Source organism: Pelophylax lessonae, assembly GCF_965119305.1.
Source record: "Pelophylax lessonae genome assembly, chromosome: 10".
Lineage (NCBI taxonomy): Eukaryota > Metazoa > Chordata > Amphibia > Anura > Ranidae > Pelophylax > Pelophylax lessonae.
The window spans coordinates 98,663,604-98,677,484 of NC_138777.1; the positions used below are offsets into that span (position 1 = coordinate 98,663,604).

General features: G+C 42.5%; 1 protein-coding gene across 2 annotated transcripts in view; it reads left to right on the top strand.

Moving 5' to 3' along the window:
• Positions 1-13,881, top strand: part of LGALS12 (galectin 12) — a 107,209-nt gene that overhangs the window by 53,350 nt on the left and 39,978 nt on the right. For both annotated transcript variants that reach the window (XM_082269577.1, XM_082269578.1), the window contains exons 3-4: positions 11,554-11,767; positions 12,030-12,149. In XM_082269577.1, coding sequence (XP_082125703.1) covers positions 11,554-11,767; positions 12,030-12,149 — 334 coding nt within the window. The remainder of the gene's footprint in view (positions 1-11,553; positions 11,768-12,029; positions 12,150-13,881) is intronic.

Consider the following 13,881-nt stretch of genomic DNA (forward strand, 5'->3'; position numbering starts at 1 on the left):
TCTGCACCTATAGAAGCCATTTTTTGCAAAAAACATTTGTGGTTTTTTTGGTGGGTCTGGAACATTTTTTGATAGGATATTCCGTAGTCCCGGGGCTCTTTTATAAATAAATTTTGGATTCTTTGGGAGGAGTGTTTTTAAAGTGTCATCCCTTAATAGGATGTGCCAATTTTTCTTTATGCATTTTTCAACCTCTTTGTATTGGGTGTTGAATCCCGTAATAAAAGCTAGTTCAAAGTTTGGGTTTTCTTTCTTCTTTTTCTTCTTATTCTTTAGGAGGTCTTCTCTCTTCAATTCGGATATTTTCTTTTGTGTGATTCTCAGGTCTTTCTCTTTGTATCCCTTTTCTCTGAATCTTTCTATTAATTTATCTGTCTGTGTATTGTAGTCTTTTAAATCTGTACAATTCCTTCTAATTCGGGTGAATTGCCCTTTTGGTATCGCTTGTATCCAAGCCGGGTGATGGCAACTCCTCTTAGAGATGTAGCCATTAGTATCCACCTTTTTAAAGAAGGTTCTGGTGTTTAAAGTGCCGTTGTGCTTAAAGATCTCCAAGTCGAGAAATTGCACTGTATTTTTGTCCATATTACCTGTAAATTTGATCTGATATTTGTTTTTATTCATTTTCTTGAAGAAATGTTCCAGGGATTCTTGCGATCCTTCCCACACAACCAAGATATCATCAAGATATCGGCGGTAATACTTCAGTTGTTGTGGAAGTTTTGAGTAGATATCCTCCTCTTCCCATTTGGCTAAAAATATATTTGCTACGCTGGGAGCATAACGTGCTCCCATAGCTACACCCTTTATTTGGTTATAGTACTCATTCTTATACCAAAAATGATGATTTGACATAGCCATATTCAGGCCTTCCAATAGGAAATCTCTTTGTGGTTCCTTTAAATTGGTGTATTTTTCTAAGGCCCATTTGATAGCCCTTGATGCATCCTTCTGTCTGATGTTCGTATATAATGATTCCACATCGATCGATGCCAATATTGTGTTTTCGGTGATATTTATGTCCACTAGTGAGGTTAATGTTTCCTTGGTATCCTTTAAAAAGGATTTTCCAATAGCAGCTATAGGCTGAAACAATGTATCCAAATATTCACCCATCCTAGCATATAAAGATTCTATGCCACTGATTATGGGTCTTCCCGGTGGCTGCTGTAGATTTTTATGAATCTTGGGGATTTGATATATCACCGGCATACGAGGGGCTTTAATATTCAGGTATTTTCCTTCTTTTTTGTTCAGGAGGCCCTTTTTCATCCCTTTATTAATCCACTGTATCATTTTGGCTTTCAATTTATTTGTAGGATTTCCAGGTAATTTAACATATGTATCTTCATCATTTACAATACGATCCAGTTCCTTGATATAATCTTCTTTTTTGAGAATCACTAGACCCCCTCCTTTATCAGCTGCTCTAATAATGATATTCTTCTTTTCTTCCAAACTTCTGATGGCTTCCCAAACTTCCTTTGTATTTTTAGTTGGCTTCCTTTTCATCATCTGTACCTCTTTTTGAACAATATTCCTGAACACTTGGATATATTGGTAGGTACTGGATTTAGGATTAAAAACTGATTTATTCCGAAGTTAGATTTAGGGGTTAAATGCAGACATAGACCTTAATTGCTTTTTAAATAATTTTTAGGAATTTAATTGAATATATCCCTTGCCTTTAGATAATATATCTCATATTTATATTTTATATATCCATTTTATATATATATTTTTTAATACAAATTATGGATTTTTATATAGATAATATTATTTTAAAAAAATTTATAATGTACACTGTACCTTTTAATACGCATATGTCCCTATAAATTAATATCTATGTCCATAAGAATGATAAAATAAAAAATAATTGTTCCTATATATGGCCACTAGATGGAGTTATAGTCCCGAATTACACTAAAAAGAATGTAGGAAAAATTAGATGACCACTAGATGGCGTCAATTAAAGATATATATTTTTTTATTTTATAATGTCTAATTTCAATTTTAATTTATAATGTTTTATTAATAAAGATTTAATACTAGATATAAATAGTTTTATAATTGTGGGAAATACATTATGTGTTTTTAAGAATTATTGGATGTGAATTGCTGTTTGTATAATGCGGGGAATAGGAATATACCCGGGCGATTTGCAGCAAATGTCAAATACACATAAAATAAAAGGGTCACGTAATAAATCGATACCATCTTGTTAAATATACAGATCGGCACTTAATGTCAATAAAAATAAATGAATGGCGCTACAAAAGCAAAATTAAACACCGGCCAATCATAATAGAGATAGCGATACTTAAGATGTGACTGACAGGGCCAGCATAGACTGCCTGAGGACGCTCGTTAAGCGAAATGCATTGTGGTCAATGCTAACCCGGAAGTAACACACAGAGGCATTCGGAACAGAGGCTGGGATACACATCCACCGCTGCAATACAAAGAAAGGGGGAAAGGAGATACAGGGTGCTGCAGATCCCCGGAGAATATCTTCCTAAGACCCAAAAAAACGATTTTGTACTGCCGAATTGCCCAGTGCCAGGAGGGCACAACAAATAGTAAGAGGCTAATTGTCACCTTATAGTGTATGTTTTTTGGAGAATAAAACAGTATTTCACTATTGGAGGCTATTTGTTCTTCTATATCTTTATGTGTATGGGGGGACTACATGGTCCAACTCGAGTAATATAGGAGCCAGAGATCCAAGCAATCGAGGAGAGGTCTGATCCACCCAATAAAGGGATCACAGGCGTTGGGGGTCCTTGTGACCTGCTGCTAGCTGGTAAGAGGCCACGGTTGTCACATCCCAGCACCTGGAGCACTGTGAATGGATTAATAAGAATTCACCAAGCACAATTTTGATTGCATGCTATTGCTTGGACTTTTAAACACTACTTGGAGCACATTTATATATTTATACTTTTTTATATATTCTTATGTGATTTTTTTATATATCCTTATGTGATTTTTGTATGGAATTCTTTATATATTTATTTATTGGTTCACTGATCCACACCTTTGTGGATTAATTTACTTTGAGAAGCACAAGCACTTCTTAATTGACGGTTGTCACATCCCAGCACCTGGAGCACTGTGAAGGGATTAATAAGAATCCACCAAGCACAATTTTGATTGCATGCTATTGCCTGGACTTTTAAACACTACTTGGAGCACATTTATATATTTATATTTTTATATATTCTTATGTGATTTTTGTATGGAATTCTTTATATATCTATTTATTGGTTCACTGATCCACACCTTTGTGGATTAATTTACTTTGAGAAGCACAAACACTTCTGAATTGAAATTGCACTGGTATGCACTTTTCTTTGCTAATTGCACCAATAGTAGATCATATATATATTTGTAGCAATTTTTAATCACATATATTACACTTTAAATCACCTATTAATTTTTATAACACGTGATATATTAAGATTACCAGCGCCTTTTTACCTATGATATATGCCATATAAAAATAAATCGTAAGTCCATGCATAACGAATAGTGATAGTGCATACTGTATATCCACTTGTTAATAGTAGATCCAGTAGTGCATAAAACTTCACATGCCTTCACTATCCATTGCCGTAAATACCTCCACCATCACAATGTGCTTTACAGAGCAAAAGACCCTGCATTACAGAGGTCGACTCGCGCAAATCATTTAGATGCTCTATGCTGGTGACCCAAGGAACCCTGCTGCTTTTGGAAGGCACCACTCTTATACTAACGAGGACTGCTACCATGAAGAAACAAACTTTTTTGTGCCTCCAGTACTCCGCATATGTCACTTGGCCAAAAGAGAGGAGAAAAGGGAACCCAATATTTGTAGTGAAATTGGATCTAATTATTCAAGTATAATTATACTCCCTATTATGACAGCATTAAAAACCTATTAAACATGATGCCGCTGGACCTTGCCGGCATGATGACGTCACTGCTAATGGCCCCACTATAATGCGCATTGTGATGATGAAAGTATTCACGGCAATGGTTGGTGAAGGCATGTGAAGTTTATGGGGAGTGGATATATGCACTATCACTATTCGTTATTTAGCACCCTCCTAGGTAGGTGCTAGGAAAAGTATATGTGTGGCCCTATCTGCTTATCAGGGGGACCTGATCAGTTAGTTAGGCTGTCATGTGTTTCCAGATGTAGTCTGTTGAGTCTGGGGAGTCTCCCCACTGTATCCAATGAGGGCTCTTGTTGGACAGTGGAGGAAACCTGGCCAATAGCGCACCAGGGTTTATAGCTGAAGGACCGGAGGTTGAACTGGGCTGCAGAAAGGGATCTAGAGTGTTGCTGACCGAGGAGTTTCCAGGAAAAACAGGGTTGTCAGTACTCAAAATCTGCCCGGGGTTCTGCCCAGGAGAGGGGGCCACTCCAGAAAGTCAAAGGGATCCAGGAGCCAGCTAACAGGTAGTTGTGCATAGAAAGGGGGTGCCAAGTGTTAAGCACTGAAGTTAAGGGACTGAAAGGAGGCGCCAGTGTGGGCCCCGAAGCGTTCAGCAGTGCAGCAAAAGTAGTGGTGCACCGAAATTTCGGCAACCAAAATTTTCGGGCAAAAATGGGCTTATTCCATTTCGGCCGAAAATGGGTTAAAGATGGCCGGCGCAGCGCAGGTTTCAAAAGACCCGCCTCTGGCCGGCGGCTCGCCTCCCGGTGATGTCACTACTACTACTATGATGTGCATGAATGAACTAACACACCAGGCGGGCGAGCAGCCGCTAATAGCTGTAACTATGTGAGCGCTTCACTTCAGGCGGGTATCTCCTCTGACAGGGAAGTGAAGCGCTCACATAGTTATAGCTATTGGCGGCCGCTCGCCCACCCACCCGGTGTGTTAGTTCATTCATGCACATCATAGTAGTAGTAGTAGTGACATCACCAGGAGGCGGGCCGCCGGCCAGAGGCGGGTCTTTTGAAAGGAAGGACACAGGAGGAGCCGCTGAGGCGGGGGGGGGGGGACGCTGAGGCAGGGGGGGGATGCTGAGGCGAGCTTACCAATGGTATTAGTATTATGCAGCATGAGGGGGTTAATGTATTGCCACTGCTGGTCACTGATGAATTAGTGACTGACCAGTGGCAGTTAATTAACCCCTTAACCCCTTTTGTGCTGCATTAGTGCAACCAGTGTTAATTAACACTGATACTGGTTGCACTAATGCAGCACAAAGGGGTCAATTAACTGCCACTGGTCGGTCACTAATTCATCAGTGACCCGCAGTGGCAGTTAATTACCCCCTCATGCTGCATAATACAAATAGCATTGGTAATTAAATTAACCACTATACTGCGACAGGGTGGCAGCTACAGGTGTACACCTGTCGCCTGCCTGTTTTTGGTGTATGCCCCTGTTCTATCGATTTCAAAATTATTTGGGGGAAAAAAGTCATTTTCTCTATCGCTCATTGACAGACGTAGTCCTCGGTGATACAGCACCTTCGGGTTATGTTGCCTCCACAGGAGCAGGACTAGACAGGAAATTAAAAAGCTCTGGCCACACCCTAGGGGCAGTCCCAGAGGGTATATCCTCTCTCTCTCTGCCTCAGCAAATCAGTTATTTTCTGTCTAGTTAGGAGTAAGGACCTAGATACCTTGCTGGGATCTTCGTTCCTGGCAAGATTTTTTTCTTAAAAAATTTTTTAGACAGCTTTTTTTCTCCAGTGTTCCTGTGAGATCTTCAAGCAAGAAAGCTGAACTGGGCGACGGGCTGGATGTTGAGATCCGGTGGTCACCCCAGTTCAGCCTACGAGCGCGTGCAGGCCATAGCTCCGCGCTGGGTCAGCCGCGACAAAGTCCCATTAAGGGACTGACCCCGCGAGTTAAACGTCTCGCTGAAACGCCAAAGACCATGAGTCACGGCGTCCATATCGGTCGACAGCCCTCCCGCCCCGGTGGAGAGGGGTACTGTCAGGAGTTGGTGCCCGCCTGGTTCCGGTATGGTGAGTAGTATGTTCCCCCTTTTCCCCTGACGGGTCTTGTGGTGAACGCGGGCCCCTCTCTGTATGGTAAGATAGAGTCCCCCTCTATCCTATAACATGACACAGATCCCCCTACTTTGAGTGTGATTTTATGTGCAAAAAGCCGGGAGGCTTGGTTTGGGAGCTAACAATTTAATTGTATACATGTTTAAAAGATTGTAATCAGTGGCATTCTGGGAATCTTACTGTGATAAGAATAAGGTACCTACCAGTCAGAAGCCACGGACATGTAGACTGCCTTCCTAAATCAGATCTCCAGCTATAAGCAGGCCTCCCGAACGGCCATGCGGTCCGCCAGGGCCGGTACCGCCAACCACGCCAAATCCCCATGCAGAGAGAGTGTTGTGTGCCCTGCAGCACATCGCTATTCAGTACAGGCCGCCGCCATTTTTTTTTTTGCTGGATCGCACGAGCCGCCATTTTGGCGTAGCCTCGTGTCTCCAGCATGGGGGCGGCCATGTTTGAGGTGATCCAAACACCTCGTGGAGCTAGGGGAGGCGCCGGAAGGCGTGCAGAGGGGCGGAGCCGCCTCCTTTCTTCCTGGGCAGCCAGCCAAAAGACTTCCTGTTTGTCAAGACAGCGCTGTAACCTGTTGCAGTTAAACTCTGAGCATCAAGTGGTGAGCCTGGGGGTCTATCTCTCTCTCTCTCGATCGATGGGGATCCCTAGCAGGTAACACTAAGGGGCTTTTGTGGCGCTGGGGGTCTAAAAAAAAAAAAAAAAAAAAAAAAAAAGTTTTTTATTTTTGAATTATATTATCCAGGAAGTTACTGGAATTATCATGGACCCTGCCACACATATTCCCCCACCTGTTTCCCTCGAGGGGGCCACGGGACCCGCCGGTGCACAGAGTGTAGAGGCATTTACAGCAATTTTGGAGTCTATGGTGGCTCGGGTGGAGGCGGCCTGTCAGGGACGGGGGTCAAGGAAGCGACCCCCGCCTACCCCTATACTATCTGACACCTCTGACTCAGATTCAGAGATGGTCACTGCAGTTGCAGGTCCCTCTGCAAGGGCTGTTACCTCAGGTAAAGCTCCCTCAGACAGTGAGGAGGACGTTTCTTCTCCCGCTATAATTCAGGAAGAAGCATTGGTGGACGCACTAGTTGTGGCAATGCAGGAAACCTTAAAACTTGAGGTTTTACCGGCAGAGGCAACTGAAACAGAGATTCCTTTTGGTACTAACAAGCCCATCAAAACGGTGAAGGTTTTTCCTGTACCCAAGTGTTTTGGTAATAAGATTAAAGGAGAATGGGAGCATTCTAAACGTACCTTTACTATTTCCAAGCGTATTGCTAGACGCTATCCGTTTGAGGAATCCATCATTAAGAAATGGACGGTACCACCAGTGGTGGATCCACCTATTTCCAGGCTGAATAAAGCCACGGTTATCCCAGTGGAGGACACTTCGTCCTTTAAGGATCCGGTGGATCGAAAGATGGAAGCAGAGTCCCGCACCATCTTCTCTCTGATAGGGTCAGCATTTAGACCAGTAATTGTTATTGGTCTAGTTTCCCAGACTCTTACGGAATGGGCGAGAATGGTACGCCAAGACCTTAGGGGAAAAGATATTCCCCAGGAGACATCTGATTTGATGGAACAGATTATACAAGGGCTACAGTTTATCTGTGACGCAGCCTTGGACACTACTCCCCTATTAGGGCATGCATCTATGTCAGCGGTCATCCTCAGACGTGTGCTGTGGTTAAAATGCTGGTCAGCTGACCTAGGTTCCAAAAAGACCTTGACAAATCTCCCCTTTCAGGGGAATCGTCTATTTGGGGCCAACCTAGATGAAATCATTAAGGATGCCACTGGGGGCAAGAGCACTTTTTTGCCACAGGCTGCTAAAGCTAAGGGACCTCGCAACAAGCGAGGACCTTTCTTTACCGCCCATAAAGGGCGCCCGGCTGGAACAAGCGGGAAAGGCAAGACTCCTCCAGGAGGGTTCAAGAAGGGCTGGTCGGACAAACAGAGGACCAACCCAGCCAAACCCGAAGCAAAGGAGTACACAGCCTGAAGGTGCGCCCCCACCCGGTTTCAGGGTGGGGGGACGTTTTCACCGGTATTCAGGACATTAGATCGAGCATCAACCACTACTACCGGTGCGATTCTTCCCTTCCAACATTTAAGTACTACAGGAAGCGGTAGTTGCCGTTCCCTGAATAGATCTTTTCCTTTACCTTTTCCTAAGATTAGTCTCTATGCCTCACAGGAATCGGATCTGGTTGACCAGACAGGCCAAGAAGCCTCTAGTCGGGTGACTTCAGTCCCTGAGGTTCAACCAGAAAAGATCACCCTTCCTGATAACAATCAGGTATCTGATAAATGTGTGGGAACAGAAAACGACCAGACTTTCTCGGATGGTCGGGGCCAGATACCTCTAGGGACGCCTGGTTCAGATCCAATCAGCGCCAGTGGTCCTAGAAATTCTAGGCTGGCCTCGTCAAGCCGGCCTGGCTGACTTGGACATGCTAGTCGCAGACGTTCCGTGGGAACTTCGTCTCAGGGAGTGTCTGTGGTCTCAAGGACCAATTTACCATCGTGCTTTACAGTTGCTGGTTTTAATGGCCTGGCCATTGAGACCCAAGTACTGAAGGACAGAGGTTTGTCTACTTCAGTCATTCCTACCCTTATTAAAGCAAGGAAAGCGACTTCCAGCAAGGTATATTATCGCACATGGAAGACTTATATTGCGTGGTGCGAATCTTTAGGATTTCTTCCACGTACCTATTCGGTGACTCGAATATTGGCTTTTTTGCAACAAGGGGTTGAGAAGAAGCTAGCCTTGAGCACCATCAAGGGTCAAGTTTCAGCATTAGCAATCTTCTTTCAGAAACCTTTAGCTACCAAGTCCTTGGTGCGGAATTTCATCCAGGGGGTGCGGTACCTGGCTCCACCAGTCCGCGCGCCCTTACCGCCCTGGGATCTTAATTTGGTTTTGTCGGTTCTACAGAAACCTCCCTTTGAAAACATCAGGGAGATTCCCTTGCTTACTTTATGCCAGAAGGTGGCCTTCTTGGTGGCTATCACTTCTGCTCGCAGGGTGTCAGAACTGGCTGCATTATCATGCCAGTCCCCATACCTAGTGATTCATAGGGATAAGGTAGTACTTCATCCTAAGCCATCTTTTCTTCCTAAGGTGGTTTCAGATTTTCATCTGAATGAAGATATTGTACTACCTTCCTTGTGTCCTCAGCCCAAGCATCATCGGGAACATGCGTTGCATTCCTTAGATGTGGTTCGGGCAATCAGGGTATACCTGAAAGCTACGGAATCATTCCGTAAGACGGATTCACTTTTTGTGATCACGGATGGCCCCAGAAAGGGTTTGCCTGCATCTGCCGCGATCATTGCCAAATGGATTAGACGGTGGTACAGGCTTATTCTATTAAGGGTCAGAGTCCTCCGTTCCCTGTTAGGGCGCACTCCACTCGAGCGCTCAGTACTTCCTGGGCCTTTCGCCATCAGGCGTCAGTGGTCCAGGTATGTAAGGCGGCCACCTGGTCGTCGGTACATACCTTTTACAAAATTCTATAAAATTGATGTGACGGCATCGGCGGATGCCTCATTTGGCCGCAAGGTTTTGAAGGCCGCAATTTGAGGAGACCGGTGGTCTACCTCGAGGGTTTTTTTCTGTTTGAAAAAAAAAAAAAAAAAATTTTCTCTTTTTTGTTGAGTCTCATCATTAAGGATGAGCATTGTAAACTTCTAGTTGGCACCGGTTGGGCCTTCTAGATTGGGATTTGATTTTCATTTTCCCACCCCTCATTTGTGATACTGCTCTGGGACGTCCCGAAGGTGCTGTATCACCGAGGACTACGTCTGTCAATGAGCGATAGAGAAAAATGGATTTTTGTAAAATCTTACCGTAAAATCCTTTTCTCTTAGCTCATTGACAGACGTAGTCCCCGCCCCTCTGTTTTTTGAGTTGGGTTGGGTTAAAATCTCTAAAGACTGCTTTTTGACATAACTGATTTGCTGAGGCAGAGAGAGAGAGGATATACCCTCTGGGACTGCCCCTAGGGTGTGGCCAGAGCTTTTTAATTTCCTGTCTAGTCCTGCTCCTGTGGAGGCAACATAACCCGAAGGTGCTGTATCACCGAGGACTACGTCTGTCAATGAGCTAAGAGAAAAGGATTTTACGGTAAGATTTTACAAAAATCCATTTTTCGGTTTCGCTTTTCGGCCAAGGGCATCCTGCATTTTCGGTTTCGGCCCAGAATTTCGATTTCGGTGCATCCCTAAGCAAAAGTGTACAAGTAGCTACCTCAGGAAGGAGTACCAAAGGCAGCTAAGAGAGGATTTCTTTAGTTGAAGCTCAGTTACAAGAATAGTTCAACGTTAACCGGCATCCAGCCAGCATTAACCACGGTCAAGTCAGCGTTGGCGGGCATTCAGCCAGCGTCAAGCAAGCGTCAAACAGTACTTCTTAAGTGTCTCCGCCAAATTGTGCATAGTTGAGTTAAAGGAGTATCCCACTCATCCCTTCTCTCATTCAAGTTCCTAAATAAATCAAAAACCCAAAGATACTGGACTGGTCATTGTCCCAGTGCTCACACTTGGAGAAACATGCTTTAAATGTGCTGTTGTTGTTAGCAGTAACCCAGGGGGACCCATATCCAGCAAAACGGCTGGGAATTGTGCTACAGTTATTTAAGGACTTTTGAATTATTGTTATATGGGACTTTTTTATGTTTTTCAAATTTGGTATGCAATAGTACAACACACTTAATGGGAGGAATAAAATTCTCTGTGCACCGAGGTATTAAGGTATTTGTGAGTGCTGCTATTGTATGTATTTATAGATTTCTGTGCACGGGGCACAACATTTTAACATGAAGCTACATTTTTCTATTGTTTTAAATAATACTAGTTCCAATCTGTGATGCTATGCACATTTTGATTTTCAATGCAGTAATTCACCTAATAATGACTTCTGATGACCATGGTGAATGTCACGGTCAGTATTGAATAGTACAGCTGCTGTCTGGATGAATCGGTTGAAGTGGTAATGCTTCATTGAGTCTTCTACTTATTTTTTTATGTTTTCAAGACATATATAATGCTTTAACTTGGTACAAAGTTTAAAAAAAATAATAATTTGCTCAGATTTATTAATATTCTAGGCTGATGAGTTGGCAAAAACGTGAACTTAATTTTTTTTTTTTTTTTTATCCTTTAAGAAAAAAAGTCACATTCCATGACAGCTGTTTACAAATGAAGCCATGTGATCACCATGTTGTAGGTGACATGATCTCATGACCAGGAACCTCACTGATTGGTTCCCATTCATTAATGGGGGCTGGAGCTGTCAGTGACATCCCAGTCTGACAGGTAGCAAATGTGGACAGTCAGCTGCTAGTAGGAAGGTATATTAAAATAACCTGGGTATGGTGCAATTAAAAAGTTAATCTTTATATTCCAGATACCTAAGAGGTTAAACTAACTTACATTTGCGTATTAAAAGAAATGTTGGTACTGATATGTATTCATTACATAAACTTGCAGCATCATCTGGTATGTTATTTTTCTTTGCAGATTTCAGATTGATTTCCAGTGCGGTTGCAGCACACGTCCACGGTCTGATGTAGCTTTTCATTTCAACCCTCGCTTTTCTTCTTCAGATGCACACATAATCTGCAACACCCTGCGCAAAGACCATTGGTTAGATGAATTAAAGTTTTCACGAGCCCCACTAAAAAAAGGAGATTCATTTGTGCTCCTCTTTCTCTTCCTTACAGACAAGGTCAAGGTAAGAAAAAAAAGTGTGTGTGTGTGTGTAGGTCTGACCCATGCTGAAAATCCATTGGTGCTTAAACTCCACAATAGCTACTTACTATACTCTGGCCTAGTACCCTGCATAGTTATTCCAAAGTTGTACTGTACCCTTCTGTTTTCATGGATTAAAGAAATCTACCCAACACTTCTTGTCTCTGGAGCCTTCAAGGTAACTAGGCGTCTGATGCTTTCTTCTTATAATTGAACCCAGATTGATTCTTTATTCTGTATACCAGGTGAGCATTGGTGGACAGCATTTTCTGGATTTTACCTATCGACTTCCCCTGAAAGATGTGGATGCTGTGGGAATTTATGGAGATGTCACTATAAAGGAAATCTCCTTTCTCAGCAGTAATGTAAGTCATAAGTTAATATGACACCTTGTACATAATGCAAATTCAGTGCACTCAAAAAACGCTATTTATCTAGAAGCTAAAAAAGAATAATGGCAGCAAGGGTTCATGTATATGGGATTTTTTTTCTACATTTAACCTACAGTATGTTTGAAATCTGCTTTAATTACAATTAAGCAGATTTTAATTTACTTTAATTGTGTAGGGAGTATGATTGAGGCAACACTTTACCTGATTTGTGTTTGGATATATTTGGCCTTGCTGAAAACCAATCCTGCTGCTTCAAAAATTCCTTAATTGTAAGCAAAAGTAAATAACAATACCACAGCGCAAAAAACAGTGCAACACACCCAATATTTAACAAGTGCTATCACATATAACTGTTAAACACTCCGTGTGTGAACAAAATGAGATGGGATGTGTTAAAAACTAATAAATTGAGTCCATGTTCCCATATGGCTATATGGAAAGAAATCCAAAAACAAAAAAAAAAAATCAAATATTCAAAAAATACAAAAATTTGAAAAACACAGTGTCCAGTGAAGATTCGTAAAAAGTGCTCATATTCCAAAACGTCCATGTGACTTTTGTGCAAAGTGGCTGTGTTTCACACCCCTCCCCAAAGTGAATTCACTTACCAGACCATGTGGACCCCTGGGCAATACTGAATAGGGGTCTAACAAGCTTTAGCTTAGCCTCTGTCTGTGAGAACGCCCACTGGGAGGGTGAAACGCATCAACGTAGATTCTGGCCCTTTAGCAACGTCCCTGCCGGAGCAGTGGAACACAATGCGGAAGTGTGGTGGAACGCAAGCCGCTGTGTCCACAGTATTAGAGAGTTTCCAGTCTTCAGGAGCTCCAGTACTATTATTTTCAACCTGCAATTCTACTTCTGAACTATTGTAAGTGCAATTTCTTTGTTTTTATTGAATTAAAAGCTTAAACATATTACACTATTGGACTTTTCTCTGCCTTCTATTCCGAGCATTGGACATTAGGAGATATCCAAGGATCCCTATCCACCATACTTACCAACCAAAGCTTGTCAGACGATGACCCCTATGCAGTATTACCCAGGGGTCCACATTGTCTGGTAAGTGAATTCACTTTGGGGGGGTGTGAAACACAGCCACTTTGCACAAAAGTCACATGGACGTTTTGGAATAAGAGCACTTTTTACGAACCTTCACCGGACACTTGCTTGTTTATGTGTTTTTCAAATTTTTGTATTTTTTGATTATTTTGTTGGCATTTCTTCCCATATAGCCATATGGGAACATAGAATGAATTTATTAGTTTATAACACATCCTATCTCATTTTGTTCAAGCACGGTGTGTTTAACAGTTATATGTGATAGCACTTGTTGTATATTGGGTGTGTTGCACTGTTTTTTGCGCTGTGTTATTGGTATTTATTTTTGAGTCACTGAGTGATCGGCAGCAGCAGTCTTTGAAGTGTAAAATATTTATTTGGCGCAGGGGGAGACGTTTTTAGTCATTGACGTATTGTAAGCAAAAGTAGTTCAGACAAAGCCCCTGGATCAGCACAGGGACCAGAAAGTGAAACGCAATTCCAAGCACACAAACGCCTGCTTTTGAGTAGCAATGCATTCAAACCTAAAATGTAGTATTTAAGAACAAACCCATCTCCGCAGCCTAGACAGATGATGTGGCTGGTTACCTCCACTGCCAAGGAGTCACTAAGCCAGCAGTTTAAGATCAAATATTTTTAAAGA